The sequence below is a fragment of the Scylla paramamosain genome, chromosome 10 (assembly GCF_035594125.1).
Source record: "Scylla paramamosain isolate STU-SP2022 chromosome 10, ASM3559412v1, whole genome shotgun sequence".
Classification (NCBI taxonomy): domain Eukaryota; kingdom Metazoa; phylum Arthropoda; class Malacostraca; order Decapoda; family Portunidae; genus Scylla; species Scylla paramamosain.
The window spans coordinates 475,001-490,541 of NC_087160.1; the positions used below are offsets into that span (position 1 = coordinate 475,001).

General features: G+C 37.7%; 1 protein-coding gene across 6 annotated transcripts in view; it reads left to right on the forward strand.

The window, feature by feature from the left end:
- Positions 1-12,638, forward strand: part of LOC135104033 (uncharacterized) — a 14,024-nt gene extending 1,386 nt beyond the window's left edge. For 4 of the 6 annotated variants that reach the window (XM_064010906.1, XM_064010907.1, XM_064010908.1 and 1 more), the window contains exons 2-11: positions 77-335; positions 959-1,150; positions 3,939-4,119; positions 4,527-5,095; positions 5,860-6,108; positions 6,336-6,495; positions 7,119-7,250; positions 7,726-7,835; positions 7,960-8,103; positions 8,653-12,638. In XM_064010906.1, coding sequence (XP_063866976.1) covers positions 309-335; positions 959-1,150; positions 3,939-4,119; positions 4,527-5,095; positions 5,860-6,108; positions 6,336-6,495; positions 7,119-7,250; positions 7,726-7,835; positions 7,960-8,103; positions 8,653-8,931 — 2,043 coding nt within the window. In that variant the 5' untranslated portion in view covers positions 77-308 and the 3' untranslated portion in view covers positions 8,932-12,638. Of the gene's footprint in view, positions 336-958; positions 1,151-3,938; positions 4,120-4,526; positions 5,096-5,859; positions 6,109-6,335; positions 6,496-7,118; positions 7,251-7,725; positions 7,836-7,959; positions 8,104-8,652 lie in introns of all 6 variants that reach the window. The other 2 variants (XM_064010904.1, XM_064010909.1) reach the window with 2 other exon arrangements.
- Positions 12,639-15,541: the final 2,903 nt, after the last annotated feature.

Genomic DNA, 15,541 nt, shown 5'->3' on the forward strand with positions numbered 1-15,541 from the left:
GTTTCTTAAGACAGACGAAACTAACCTCGTTTTTTCCCATCTTTTCATCCGTGTGTCTTCGCTAACTATTCCACAGTGCTCTGAATGTTAAAGATCATACCAGTACCGGAGTTAAAAAAATACAAAAACAGGCCTAAACTCGGATAAATAATGTGCGCCTAAAGAACAGTGTGGAAAGCGAGGGTTTAAAGGGAGAGAGTGGATGCTGGTACCCTTACGTCCCCATGAAGATTATTATGTCCAATGTCCCGACGCACCTCAGGCCACCTGCCGAATACTAAGGCTTGCTGTGTCTCCAAAGGGTCATCATGTCAATCCACGACCTGCCATTTGAGGTGAGTTAGATGAATGAAGTGAATGAGGATCTTCAGTCACTACTGCATTTTCTAACTAAAAGCAAAAGGGGTGTGGAAATGATCTTAGCCTGATTTCCAGATACCGATTGTCGTGATCTATACAATGAGGGCATCGACACTGAAATAAATTAAATGAAAATCTAAACCTAATCTAACTTAATTCTGTTCTCAGATAAAAATACCAATGTTATTTCAATATCATCTGAAAGATCTCTGGGGGCTCATAATGCGGCTATGGAATGCAAGTGATTGGTACATGAGGGTGACAATACAATAATGATATTACCATAAGTACTAGTTTTGGACTATGTGGGTAAATATTAAGAAAACTACCCATCTCACACTATTACGAACAGGGGATTGAGGGGCCACTGCTCCTTTGCTAGATTAGGTAAGAGGTATTGAAAGGTAATGAAGGTAATTATACAAAATGACAAGGAAACATAGAGCATGCATAGACTGGTACTGATAGAGGCTCTTCTGTAATGACCATACCCTAGAAACAGATGTCAGGTATAGATAGGCAAGTAAAATTAGTTAAAGACAGTCATCAGTCATGAATATGCCAATATAGTAAGGGTTTCCTTTTTGTCGCTTTTTAGACACTGGTCAACCTCTTCAAATACCTTGGAGTGAGTGACTTGCTGGCAGTCTCGTGTGTCTCGCGGCTATGGAGGGATGCGGCGGCCATCCTGCTGGCGGGGCGGGTCACTATCATGGTCACGGATGATGCCGCACCTGCCGTTGAGACCTTCCAGGCCTCTGCCATACCGTACCGCAACTGGGTGTTCAAGGTAAGGTTTGTTTGTTAGTGGTTTTGTGAAGCTTTGGTTGCAGTGCATGCTGCCTGATGCATCACGACTGTGCAGTGCAGAGCAATGTTAGAAAAAGGGGGATTGCGGTGTTTTTTTAACTAGACATCCAACTAAATGAATTGTTGGTAATTTTCTTAATTTCTAGTTATAAATAGTACTTGATGCATAACTACACCATACTCTGCCATGGGAAAAAAAAAAAAACTCATCTTATGTACTTAAATGAGAATTAAGTTACAAAGGAAATCTGGCTTATGCTAATGACTAAGCTGCAGTTACTATAACACAATCCCTCAGTATGTAATTGTTGCAGACTACAGTAACTTGTCTTGGCCAGTGTTATGGTATTGTACAATGAAATTATATAATTTTAAGTATGATGAACCACTATAATTACCATATATGTGAACACTTTTATAAAACTATTTCAGAATATTACATTTTATTTAAAAAATCTATTAAAAACTAAGTATTTATTTTATGCAAATTTTTTTCCCAACTGATGTGACATTTGAATATGTCACCTAACCCAGCTTTAATTCTGAATTTGTTTTTATACATCATACTTATCATATCTTCTTCTCAAGTAAGTAAATTATAGAAATTAACTTTTTCATTTCACTTCCCATTTAATTTCCACTTAAATTTAAAGAGCTCATTAAGTTAGTAAAATAAATGTAAATTTCAAATTTGTCATTGTCATTTGTCTCTTCCTTATTATTGATATTCTTTAACTTCATAGCATAATAACCTTAATTAAATCAGCAAGAACTTATGTGACCAAAGAACAAAGCCAAGAATCTTGAATTTTTACTTGTCTGCTTCAATATGATTAACATTACTAGATACTCTGATTTCGGTGTTAACCTACCAGACAGCCTGGTTAGTGCTGAGTGTGCCTTGCCTTTGCAGGAAGTGGATCTGTGTTCGTGTGGGGTGTGGGGGGAGTGGTGGTTGAGGGTGGGCAGTGAGGTTCATTCCCTTGGCTTGCACAGCACTGGCATGGGTCAGGCTGAGTTCACTAGGCTCCTCACACCCTGCAAAAAACTGCGAGTCCTCAACCTGAATGGTGCCAGAAGTCTGTTTAGGGAGGGTCAGTGTGTCAGCTGTGTTAATTTGCAGTGATATTATTAGTGTGGTAGCTGTGCTCTTTAGATTATGAGTTCTCAAACTGTGTTTCATAATGCACCTAGAGTGGTAGAAATATTTAAATGCCTTGCTGGATAAAGAGGTGAAACTCAAGTGTTTTGAGATCTGTAGTTTTGTGACTTATGTAACACTCAAAATTAATGGATAGTTAAATGAAGAAAAGTATGCAAAGAGTGAAAAATCCATGATAATATCTAGTTTGAGTGAGTCAACAAAATAACCTTTAATATGGGATTGTGAGTTGAAAAGTTTGAGAACTTTCATCATAGACTGTACATGCACATAGTTTCCTCACTCGCTGTACACTGCTAGCTTGTTAGGCTTCATGGTTTTATAGGAAAATGTACATATTCTTCATGTTGGTGCTGGACCTCATGGTTTTCTGGAAGCATGTAATCACTTGTCCTTTATTTCACTTTGTATAACTCAAGGAAACAGACATCTCATTCTCTGGTGCCTTGAAATACATGTGGAGGGAGAGAGCGCCATGCATCCACTCCTTAGGGTTTTTCAATCTGACCCTTTCTGAGAAGCACTTTGCTGCCCTCTTATCCTACTGTTGCCAGCTGCGCTCCCTCTACATTGGCTCCCGACACTTGTTTAGGTCGGGTAAGTTAGCTGGCATCGGGACCTCTAAATATCCCAAGTGTTGAAAGCTTTGGGGAACAGAGACCACACTTGTACATCTTGTATTTGTAAAGAATCCAATAGAGTATGACAGATCCATTTACTGTATAATTTTAATTGTAGCTTATAGTGTATATTGCACACAGCTCTGGAAATCATATTTTTTTTGGCTCAATACCCAAGAATTAGATGTAGTTTTAGTTGATATGCAATACATTTTGTTGTTGCTTAACTTAGATATTGATGTACTTTTCCCATGATACAAAAGTAATGTGAAGGTGTAAAAATATAACAAATAAAAGTCTTGCAAACACATACACCTGAATGAGTCAAGAGTCTTGGAACCACAATTATGAGGGATCAGTTATTATACCATACAAGCTGAGAATTATGTCGCCATTATAGGATTACAGAGTGTGGTGTCATCAGTGTTTTTTTATTTTTTTTATTTATGTGTTAGTTATCTTTTTCCTTATGAGATCTATTTAGTTTGATCAAATGTGACAAATATTTTTTAGGTATTATCTCACACAGTGATGCACTACCATGAAGAGAGTAAACAACCATTACACATGCATATAGATGTTTCTTTTTCAAGTATTTTGACTAAAGATTTTTTTTTTTTTTGAAAAGGTAGCCTCCCTTTACAAACATTTTCTTGAATTTTCCTTTTAAACTAAAAGCTATGCTCAGACCTCAACTCTTTTTACTGGTTGCTGTCCAGAGTTCTCCCAGAATCCTTAAACTACCTCTGCCTGTCTCCTTTTGTCTCTGGACCAATGCACTCAACTCCCATATGGTTAAAACACTTCAGAAAAATGTATATGCATGTATGATACTTGTTTGTTTAGTTTCCTAATTATTACATCATTATGTAAGATAACAGCTGAAAACATTAATCATAATGATCAAATAGATTTTATGGCAATAAGATATTCTAATAATATCTTTGAAGATTTTTCTATTTGATAACTGGGGTAACATTTTACAGGAAGTTGACCTTACCCTGAAAGGCTCATTTGGTGAGCTGTGGGAGAAGGTCTCCTCTGATGTGCAAACTCTGAGGCTGTGGGGTGTGGGGATCAGCCAGAAGGACTTTGTGTACTTGATGCAGCAATGTAGTGCCCTAGAAGACCTGTGGCTAGATGACATGACGCACCTCCTTATGCCAGGTAGATCGCAGCACACTCCTGCTGGTGCCTGCATGTGTTTTTTTACCTATGCTGTAAAAGTAGATTGGGCCATAAGCTTGTTATGAGTGTATACTGGATTTTTGTATTACTTATGATTGAAAGTTGTATTGTTCAGTAATATCACATCCTTATCATTTACTCTTCCTGTATCTAGAAAAATATGCATGTTAAGAACTAGATGAGCTTTACTTTATGGAAAAATAAATGTTATTTTACATTATAAAAATGATTCATATAAATCTTTTTGAATGTTGTCTGCATAATGTTACAAGAAAATGAACAATCAGAATTTTCATCTGATACCTCTATTTTATCAAATCTTACTGTAAATTGACATTTTTACTTTGACCATTCCAGTAACTTTCTGCAATAATAATATTTACAAGATGTTTCAGGTAATCTTCTCAGCAACCCTGAAGACATTAAGGTACTGTCTACTTCCCTACGCAACGTGACTCGGCTTCACCTGGCATGTTCCCGCTACCTCACCGACACTCTCTTCAGCCGCATCATCTCTGTTGTGGGCCCGCTGAGGAAGCTGTCCCTGGCTGGTTGTCACATCACCTTCCATGAGGCCATCCACAAGAGGTTCTACCCTGAGGATGGCAGAGTGGCAGTCTCAGACCATGTTCTGACCTTCAAGCACATACTGAAATATATAGAGGAGAAAGCCACCACCCTGAAGGAGATCAGTCTTGGCCGCACACTGGTCGACAGTGAGAGCTTGTACAATCTGGCCATCGTGCCCAATCTACAGCTGGAGTCCGTGCATCTAATGTCCTGTGAACAGCTGACCAAGAGTGGAATCCAGCTCCTGTGTGAGAACCAGAAGACCATCACAGATTTGGATCTCAGCTTGTGTTCACGCATCACAGACTATGCTGTGCTGGCCATCTGCCAACACCTGCCTCGCCTCAAGAAACTCAACTTGCGCAGATGTCGAGGCATCACAGAGGTGTGTAATTACTTTTGCTCTAAAGTAGTTCAAGTGATGTACATGATGGGTTAAAACAGGGTGGTCCAACTACGGCCCATGGGCCACAAGTGGTCTACCTGTTGATTGTGGCCTGCGACCGCTTGTATTTTAAATTTATCTTGTACACAAAAAACACAGATGAAGTTTCTGTGCCTGTATATGAAATAGTAATAGGAAGTAGGATTACTAGGATTATATATATATATATATATATATATATATATATATATATATATATATATATATATATATATATATATATATATATATATATATATATATAGTACAAAGAAGTTGGAGCACCCTGGGTTAAAACACTCAACATTAATGAAGTAAAGCAGTGATGGTATTTAGATGTAATGACTGTCTAGGGTATCAGATGTTACCTCCAAGCCACTAGTTGACTGAGGTTGTGCTGTATAGTGAGTTCAGGATTTGTTCAACTGGTGTTTTTTGTCAAAAAAACTGACCATGCCTGCTATACTTCTTGCTTGACTAATAGATTTAACTCCAATAATTTCCCTTAGTTCACCATCTGAGATCACATGTAATATAGAAGTGGTTGTATTTCTCTAGATACAGAACTTTATTTTCTCACCATACAGTGAACAGTTACTTAAGTTTTGTTAGAAATGCCAAAGCAAATCAGACTCCAGTTGTGGCCACTTTCAAGGAGTTGTACTATTTATTATCCATAAAACTGTTTAAAGTAAATGCATTCAGTATTGCTTGTCTCTTTACAGAATGGCATCAAAGTCCTTGGTCAGTTGAAGTATTTGGAGGAATTAAACATTTCTCACCTGGAGGCTGTCAACTCAGCATGTGTGGAGGAGGCCATTGGTAAAGAGGAGCGTCCAACTCTTAGACTCCTGAACTTGGCATCATTGTCTCTTGAGTGGAAGGTTGTTGCCAGCCTAGCCACGGTGGCTCCTAACTTGACACACCTTGATGTATCCATGTGTGTCTCAGGTGTAAATGACAGAAGTATACAGGTGAGTGATCCAGTTGTAAAACAGAAGAAAATGTAAGATTCCAGTACATCAAACCACTGTTATATATGATGCAAGAAATACTTAAGTCTATGATGATAGAAAAGAATATTCAGAAAAGATGATTTATATATATATATATATATATATATATATATATATATATATATATATATATATATATATATATATATATATATATATATATATTTTTTTTTTTTTTTTTCCAGGCCTTGTGTAAATCCCTGATGAAGCTTCAGATCCTCAACATGAATGGCTGCACAGTAGTGTCAGACATTGGCCTGGCTGGGCATGGGCTGGGCCAAGCCGAGCCATCTATGGAAAGCACGACAAACCTGTCACTTGAGAGCCTAGGCCTCAGGGAGCCAGGTACAGTGTTTGTTGTGTCAGAGAGAGAGAGAGGAGAGAGAGAGAGAGAGAGAGAGAGAGGAGAGAGAGAGAGAGAGAGAGAGAGAGAGAGAGAGAGAGAGAGAGAGAGAGAGAGAGAGAGAGAGAGAGAGAGAGAGAGAGAGAGAGAGAGAGAGAGAGAGAGAGAGAGAGAGAGAATCAGCATAGGAGGGAGCCTAATAGTGCCATGAGCATCATTCCTGTCCATTAAGGAAGCTAGACAACCTTACTATCAATCATAATTCTCTATTATATTCTTACGATTTAGAAATAAAATAACTAAAATCTTCTAATCAGTGAATGGCAAAACTACTGAAGTTTTACATTCTTCTCTCCTTGTATGAAATCTTATAGATTTGTGAGGTAGTGAAAAGCAGAGGACAGCTAGTAGTCAGTAGGGTAATGAATGGTGGTGGATGACTTCATCCTGTCAAACTATAGTTAATTATTGATGCTGGCAGTGTTAGCTGAAGCCTAATAAAAGAATAAGGAAGCCCCAAAAGAAGAGCAGTCATAACAGATACAGAGTAACAACAGCCTTCCAAGTTTAGGCAAGTTTATAATCAAAATAAGGATATGTAATTTACAGGTTTTATCTTTTTCAGACCCTCTCAGGGTCCAGCTGGGGCTGAAAGCAGAAAAGACCATCCGTCAAGAAGCTGAAGTCACCAAATATTTAAGTGAAAATATTCAGCAGGTTGCCATTGCAACTGAATTTGGTTTATCAAATCTTAAGGGTATGGTCCATCACAAATCTTGTACACAAAAGAATCATGAAGTATATTATATATGATTGGCTTTATCTTGAAAAGGAATGATGAAAGTTTTATGATAAGAAAGAAGTGGTTTAGATGATTAGGACCGAAGCATGAATGTATTCAGAATATGGATAAAGATACACCATATGAGCTGCTTAGGAATTATTTTAAGTGATAAACATGAGAGTAGCAGACTTATTTTATGTGTGGAAACAGAAGAGCCAGCATGTGCAAGGATGCATGAAACAAAATAGAGTCGTACATGAGTACCTATCTTTGGGGATATTTCTGTTGTGTCTGTCCCTTGTTTGAGACTCCCCATCATGCAAGAGAAATAATCTCTGAATACTGTCTCATATATTCAGATAAAGAAACAAGAAAACACCAATGAGGGTAGTGAATGAAGATTTTTAGACAGCTAAAAGCAGTCAGTAAAGTGGTGTTCTTCCAACAGGTCTGCGGGAACTCAACTTGTGTGGGTGTAAAAGGCTGACAAACATCACTCTGGTCCATGCCCTCAGGTTCCAAGAGCTGCGCTACCTCAACCTTTCGTACTGCCAGGGGGTCAGTGGCTTTTCCCTCAGAGAGCAACAAAGAGGATAATGAATCCTTTAATAAGTCTTAGCTTCTCTTTAACTCAACAAATTTATAATAACTAGATGCATTATATACTCTGCCTTCACTGCAGATGGGGGAGTCAGGCCTGCAGTGCATGGCCCAGAACTGTCCGAGTCTGGAGGTGCTGATGCTGGCTGAGTGTGGCCAGACGAGTGACCAGGTGGTTCTTGTCATCACTCACTTCCTGAAACGCATCAAGACACTGGATCTGCAGGTGAGACAATGACACTGATGATGAAGCTATATTGCATCTAAAAAAATTAACAACACAGTTGTCTTTGAATTTGATCACTTGTCTGCTTGGGAGCATGCTACATATGAGAAGATTCAGTGTCAGAGTATGAATGGTGCAAGGGATACAAGTGTGATATATTTCACCTGAGATTCCAGTTTTGTTTAAGAATCATGGTTTCTGTAATTATGAGTGTAGAGTGCCACAGTAGGAGATGGAACAGTGTGGGTGGGTATAGATGAAGATTAAAGCAGAAGAGGTAAGGGAGGATGTGCAATTCTCAAGTCTGAAAGAACATGAAAAGTCTGATTGAATGCAGATGGAAGATGTTTGTCTGTGCATACCTGTATCATGTGAAGACAACAAAAAATGAAAAATAAAAGAGAAGACCTATGAATTAAATGAATAATAATTAGAAATTGATGAGAAGAGTGATACTGATAATGAAGGTGAAATGTACTGATAATCCATACAATACATATTCATATTATTAAAATTACATTGACCCACATGACAACACATTACCTTCAGGGCTGCACCAAGCTGACAGACGATGCACTGGACAGCCTAAGCAGCTGCCTCACCCTGCAGTACCTGGACGTGAGTAACTGCTTCAGGATGAGCCTGGAGAAGGTGAGGGTGGTGCAGGAGAGGAACCCACGCCTTCTCAACCTGCACTACCGAGGCATCAAGGAGAAGATCCCCGAGGAACAGCTTGGTGAGGAGCTCCATGCACGCAGGTCACCCTCTCGCATCCCCCCACCACCCCCACTCCTCTCCAAGCTGAAAAAGAAAGCTCTACGTAGATAGTGCTGCTCCTTATTAGGCACTGTTGTTCAAGTATTCTTTGTTTGTTTGTGGTAATGATTTTTTCTACATGCTGTGCAGAGTATGGCAAGTTACCTGTGTGTGTTAGGCATATACTGTGATTTGATCCTTTCAGTATTGTTTGAGTGGCAGTTGTGTTTTCTCCTTTTAAAGCTTCAGTTGTTTAAGCTTTTTCAGATGCAGTGTTTGGTGCCTGGAATTAGTAGGGAAGTAAAAAATGTCAAAAGGAGTGTGGCTTATTTGGTACAGTTTTTTTAAGTCTTTTATCTTCAAGTATTATTACTCAAAACTAATAATTTTATTTGACAGAATAATTTCATGATAAATTGTTGCCAAAAAATATAATTCAGTTGAAAGAGTAACATGTTGAAAATTTTGAAAGACTTCCGTGTCCATAATTACAGGCCTGTTTACACATGTGTATTTTCTTGATTTTCAGTTAATTTTTCCACTAACATTAGTTGATTTATTAAAGCATCCTTAACCAGTTAATAACAAGAGCAGGAAACTTATAGTTTAAATGTATGAGCTTTTAGAGTATGTTGTGTTGAAATTATTTGGAAAGAATAATCATTTCATATCTTGAAGGTCCTGAAACAGACAGCTGAAAATGGTGACGAACGAATAAGAAGAAATTTCCGAACAGAACAGGAACAGAACATTCCATCATCTTCAAATGAAGTACAAGCTTCCAAGTGAGAATGGTGTATGAGGACATACATGTATAACAGATGAAGTATAAAACCAATTTCTGTTATGTAATTTTAGAACAAAGTTGACCGAGTGTTATGATAATGTTGAAGTTTGTCCCGAGCAGCAGAGGGTTCCACACTGTAGCATTTCAAGGGAACTATCTGTTTTAGTAGACTTGTAGAGGAACAAAAGAAGAATCCCTGCTATACTGAAGGAATATCATTGGTGAGAGGATGATTCTCTTGGTTGAATGTTTTGTTTCCAGAACTTTATTACTCAAATGTTGTACTGTACACACACATTTATTAACAGAGGATCATATGTTTTTAATAAGGTACCTATGTATCTGACTTAGAGGTAAGGTGATGGCCTGGCTGCACACTGTGGCTGGGTGGGAGGAATACTGCCATTGTATTCCCTGTGTGCTTCTAAAGGCAAGTGAAAGGGACACTATGAAGGGACTGGGAAATTCCTCTACTGAAGTGTTATGTAGACTGTCTTAGTTATCCATGTTTAAAGAGAATATCAGCCAGGTGTATAAATAAATAAGTAGAAAAGTAAAGTGAATTATGTTTTGGGTATATGAAGAGCAAAGAATTCAAATTTATTAGAAAAAAATAGTATGATATTGGAGGGATACTTGTACGAGGCAAACAACATATAAGGCATCTATGACGACAGCCAGAAAAGCAGAAAAAATAGTGTCTTTACTTGCCACACATGGATATATATTAGTTTGAATTCAGAGCATTTTTTTCCTCTCTGGGAATAGATATAAAAACATCTTTCTTCTCTTCAGCTTTCCCTTGTCCATATATACATTCCAAGCATCCCAGAGAGTAAGAGAGCACTTGTAATGTACTGTAAACTGATACTGTTATAAGGAAGGAAGGCAAAGAAAAGACAAACTGTAATGAGAGGAAGCATACCAATACTGGCAGAATAAGATGAATAGAAGATTGAAACAGTAGGAGAGTTAATTTTGGAAAGTGAAAAGGAATGTGGTTAAACCATTAATGAGAGATGGAGAAAATATATTGAAAATAGGATGAATAATATGCCATTTCAAAAAGAGTGAACAATGTGAGGATAGAAAGTGATACTAATATGAATGGAAAGATGCAAGAAGGTAGAATTACAATGAAAAGAAAGTGCAATAAGCTTTTAGTCTGACAAATTTAAGTAATGAGAGAAGCTGTGATAAACTGTGAAATCTGGGAAGGGACTAAAGGTGTGAGGGTTGAAGAATGTAAAGAAATACTGTAAATAGAGGTGGCATATTGAGTGACCTGAGTAGAATTAGTGGGGGAAGTCAGCAAGGCTAGATAGGATGACATCAGAATAGCATAAAAAGAGATTATATTGTAAAATGGTTAGTTTAATTATTCTGTGTATGCTAAGACCAGGATGTGATATTTAGAGACTGGCAGAAGGCATGTATTGTATCAATGTATACAGGCAAAGAAAAAAATGCATTGTAAAATAATTATATGGGAATATGTTAAGTTACAACAAACTATGGAAGGGTTCTATAAAAAAAAATATGAAGATGAATAGAGAAGCACTTTAGCATAGGTTAGTCTAAGATGGAGGTGAGTCATTTCTCTGTGGTAATTGATCTTTATGGATGTGAAAGGTAGGATTAAGGAACAAGGAGTTTGAATGTTGTATGGGATCAGAGACCAAGGGAAATGACTCACTTGTTATGTATAATGCAGTTCTTGTTGAAGACAGAAGGGAGAAACTGCAGTCTAGTCACATATCTGGGAGGTGAAAGCAGCAAAGAGCAGATATGAGATGTAGCAGAAAAAGGAGTAAGAGGTGCTGATATAATTCTGAATGGTGGGAGAAGGAACTATTAAGATTTTAGGAGTGCTGAGAGGAGTTTGGAGTGAGAAATTTCTGCCTGTGAAAGCAATAATTGGAATGTTTGAGAGAATTATGGTGTCTAGGGTTTTGTATGGCTGAGACATGAGTGCTTCAGATGAGATCAAGGAAAAATTGAGGTGCTGGAAATTAAATGCTTCAGAAAACTGTCTGGTGGAAGATTGTTTGGTAGGGTGTGGAACAAACAAATTACTATATTTTCCTGGACAGAGCAGACCAGAGAGTGCTAAAGTGATGTTATATAGAAAGAAATGAAGAGAAAAGAATGATTAAGATAGCATATAGATCCTAAGTAGAAAAGATGTCAGAGTGAGGGGAAGACCATGAAGGGGATGGAGGGATGGAGTCAAGGTATTAGAGTTGTAGAGACCTGAATAGTGAGTGTGTTTGGGACAGAGATTTGATGTGATGTGAGTATATTTTAGAAATTTAGAACATTTGTTAGGTTTCTACTAGGTAAGTAGAGGCTGTGTAAGGGATTAAGATGAATGATTTTTAAATGTCCCTAGGCATTTTCTGCTTTCACTGTGTGTTACCCAACTTGTTTAGAAGAATGCCAGTTAATTGAAAAAACTGTTCATTCAAGACACACAAAGTAACATCCAAACTGAATGGTGGGTGAATGGTAAGCTTACAGAATGCAGTTACAATTTCCTTGATTTCAGGGGTAAGACTGTTATTGCAGCTGTTTTCTACCCTGTAGCAGCTGTGTGGTGGCTGTGTGTAGGTTACAGTGAGACACCTGCTGTGGTATAGATATCCACTGTTGAACAGATTATGTTAATGTTGACCAGTCATGACATTAAGAATAGTTGTGTGTTTTGTGAACTTTGGTGTATTAAATATATGTGGGAGTAGAGAGAAAAGGGGAAAGAAAAAGTGGATATGATTTTTGTAGATAATTCATGAACAAATGAGTCAGGTGGAAAAAATGAGCATGTAAATTAATCACATTAATTAATGCTCAGAAAAAAACACTTCTGAGCATTACAGCATCAGTGTGCCACATCTTGTTATGTAAATAAATTCCTTTGTTAATATATTCAAATATATACTAATATATTTTGGAATTGGAGAGTTCAAAATAAATATTTTAAAACAGTTTAAAAGTATTATCATATCCTGTATATAACAAATTCATACCATGTTATAAAAAAAGAAAAAATGGGAAAAAATTCAACATTTATAACGCAAATGGCATTGTGTGTGTGTGTGTCTGTGTGTGTGTAATATATTCCACTAAACATAGTTAGACTGCAAAACCTGATATTTTGAAGAATGCCCTGATGGAATGTTCTACTGGTATTATGTGTGTGTGTGTGTGTGTGTGTGTGTGTGTGTGTGTGTGTGTGTGTGTGTGTGTATGTGGTATATTCCAGTCCACACAGTTATAATACAAAACCTTATATTTTGAAGAAGGCTCTGATGGAACATCCTACCCATGGAGCAAAGACAACCATGACTTGAATAGTATTTGATTAGTCATGATTGTCTGTCCACTGTATGCTTTTACAATCTACACTCATAAGTTGCCACAAAAGCTTAAAATATTGAGAATGATGGAGTTTCACATGGAAAATTTGATACATTTCTACAGCTATGAGGAGCAAGGAGGGTGATGGTGAAGTACAGCATCTTAAAATGGTTTGATGAGGATGAAGAGTGAAAGAATGATTCATATGTGGAAGAGTGGTTCAAGTGTACAAGAGTGAAAAAGAGGATGGAGTACAAATACAACCTTCCCTCGAGAGAGAGAGAGAGAGAGAGAGAGAGAGAGAGAGAGAGAGAGAGAGAGAGAGAGAGAGAGAGAGAGAGAGAGAGAGAGAGAGAGAGAGAGAGAGAGAGAGAGAGAGAGAGAGAGAGAGAGAGAGAGAGAGAGAGAGAGAGAGAGAGAGAGAGAGAGAGAGAGAGAGAGAGAGAGAATGTTATGGACTGGAACAGGAAAAAAACCTAGGCTGTGTTTATCCCCTCTAAGAAATCCCTTGAAATTGACCTCATGAAAAGCTTTACTAGACTACTCAATCCTTGCTAGCAATTAACCAGCACACACACACACACACACACACACACACACGAACTATAAGACACTTGCACAGCACACATCTCTGCCAGTGGTGGCACAATATAAATTCTGGCAAGCATTTCCAAATATTTTAAATACCGTAGACTTTAATGAAATACGAGAAGTATTCTCCGTAGAGTTTCACGGTGCGGATGGTGCGCGGCGAGGCAAATGGGCGAGCCTCTTAATGTGCAACCTCTGATCACCTAGCAGCAAATGGGTACGGGATGTAACCCGAGGGGTTGTGACCTCGCTGTCCCGGTGTGCGACGTGTGAGTGGTCTCAGTCCTACCTAAAGATTAAGATCTGAACTTTTTCCGTAGGGGAACTGTTGATTGGGTGAGCAGCAGACGATCGTAGGTAAGCGACACATACACACGCAAAGTCAGATCTATTTCACCTAAACACATTTGAATTTCCTCAAAATCTAGTTAAGTGTTCTTATGCTCAAGTTTTCCCTCTCAAAAATTTAATTGGAATCCATTAATATCTTCGAACACAAACAGATAAACAAACAGCATGACACGCTAACGTAAGTAAATCTGATGGCAGAGGCAACAAATCTATACTTATTGCTGTACTACATTACGAGGCTCAGCAGAACAGCTCGCAATTTTGATCTCATCACATGAATATAATTAATCAACACACATATTACAAGTATCAGCCAATTAACGCGTGAAGTGAACAGCAGTGTTAAGATTACAGCGGGGAGGTGGTGGCGTCACACTCCTGATATCGTAAAGGTAATTTCACTACATTGCTATTTCATGTATTGAAGGTGATCATTTAATTAAGTAAGGAGTATCCAGACTTTCCAGAAAGGAGCGGGAGGTGCAGCTAAAATGTGCAAATATAGAGTAAAGGTGATTCAAACCAAGAGAGAGAGAGAGAGAGAGAGAGAGAGAGAGAGAGAGAGAGAGAGAGAGAGAGAGAGAGAGAGAGAGAGAGAGAGAGATTTTACATTCTTTCTGTTACTTTACTTTTCCTCTTAGCGGTAGTAAACGAAGAGGACGAACAACGCTCAAAACTCAGCCAGTCTCAGATATGCAGAAGTCATCACTATATTTTCTAGAAGCGTAGATAAGTTGCGATAAACACTGATTGACACTGGTAGGGAAAGTCATGAAGCGGTAAATGGATAGAAGTAAAGGAAAGGTATTTCATAAAGAGAGAGAGAGAGAGAGAGAGGAGAGAGAGAGAGAGAGAGAAGAGAGGAGAGAGAGAGAGAGAGAGAGAGAGAGAGAGAGAGAGAGAGAGAGAGAGTCGAACCAAGGAGGCAAAAAGTCGTGATCAAACATCGAGTAATATTCTGCCTTACTTCCACTGTGCTTGAAGTTTTCCCTGAGTCTTAAGTCTCCTGGGCAACCGAGAATCTCGTTGAAATATTTGAGAGTAATTGTCGGCACATCTAAGGACGTGAACAATTCATACAGGAGGGATTGTTTTTTCTCTCAGCGCGTACGTACTCACCCACCCACCCACCCACCTACCCACACACACACACACACACACACACACACACACAAACTTTCAAACAAATTTATAAAAACACTTTGTCTGAAAATTATAATTTCATATATATTATTGCAAAAGATGTGTCATAGCATTCTACTGACAAATAATACATGCATATTACTGGGGACCGGCACCTCAGTTGTCCTTGGCTGGTGCCCCTCCAATATATATATATATATATATATATATATATATATATATATATATATATATATATATATATATATATATATATATATATATATATATATAATATATATATATATATAATATATATATATATATATATATATATATATATATATATATATATATATATATATATATATATATATATATATATATATATATATATATATATATATAAAATAAAAAAATAATAATACGCTGCAAGAATATATTTTTTACCTATTTATTTGTTCAATCAACTTA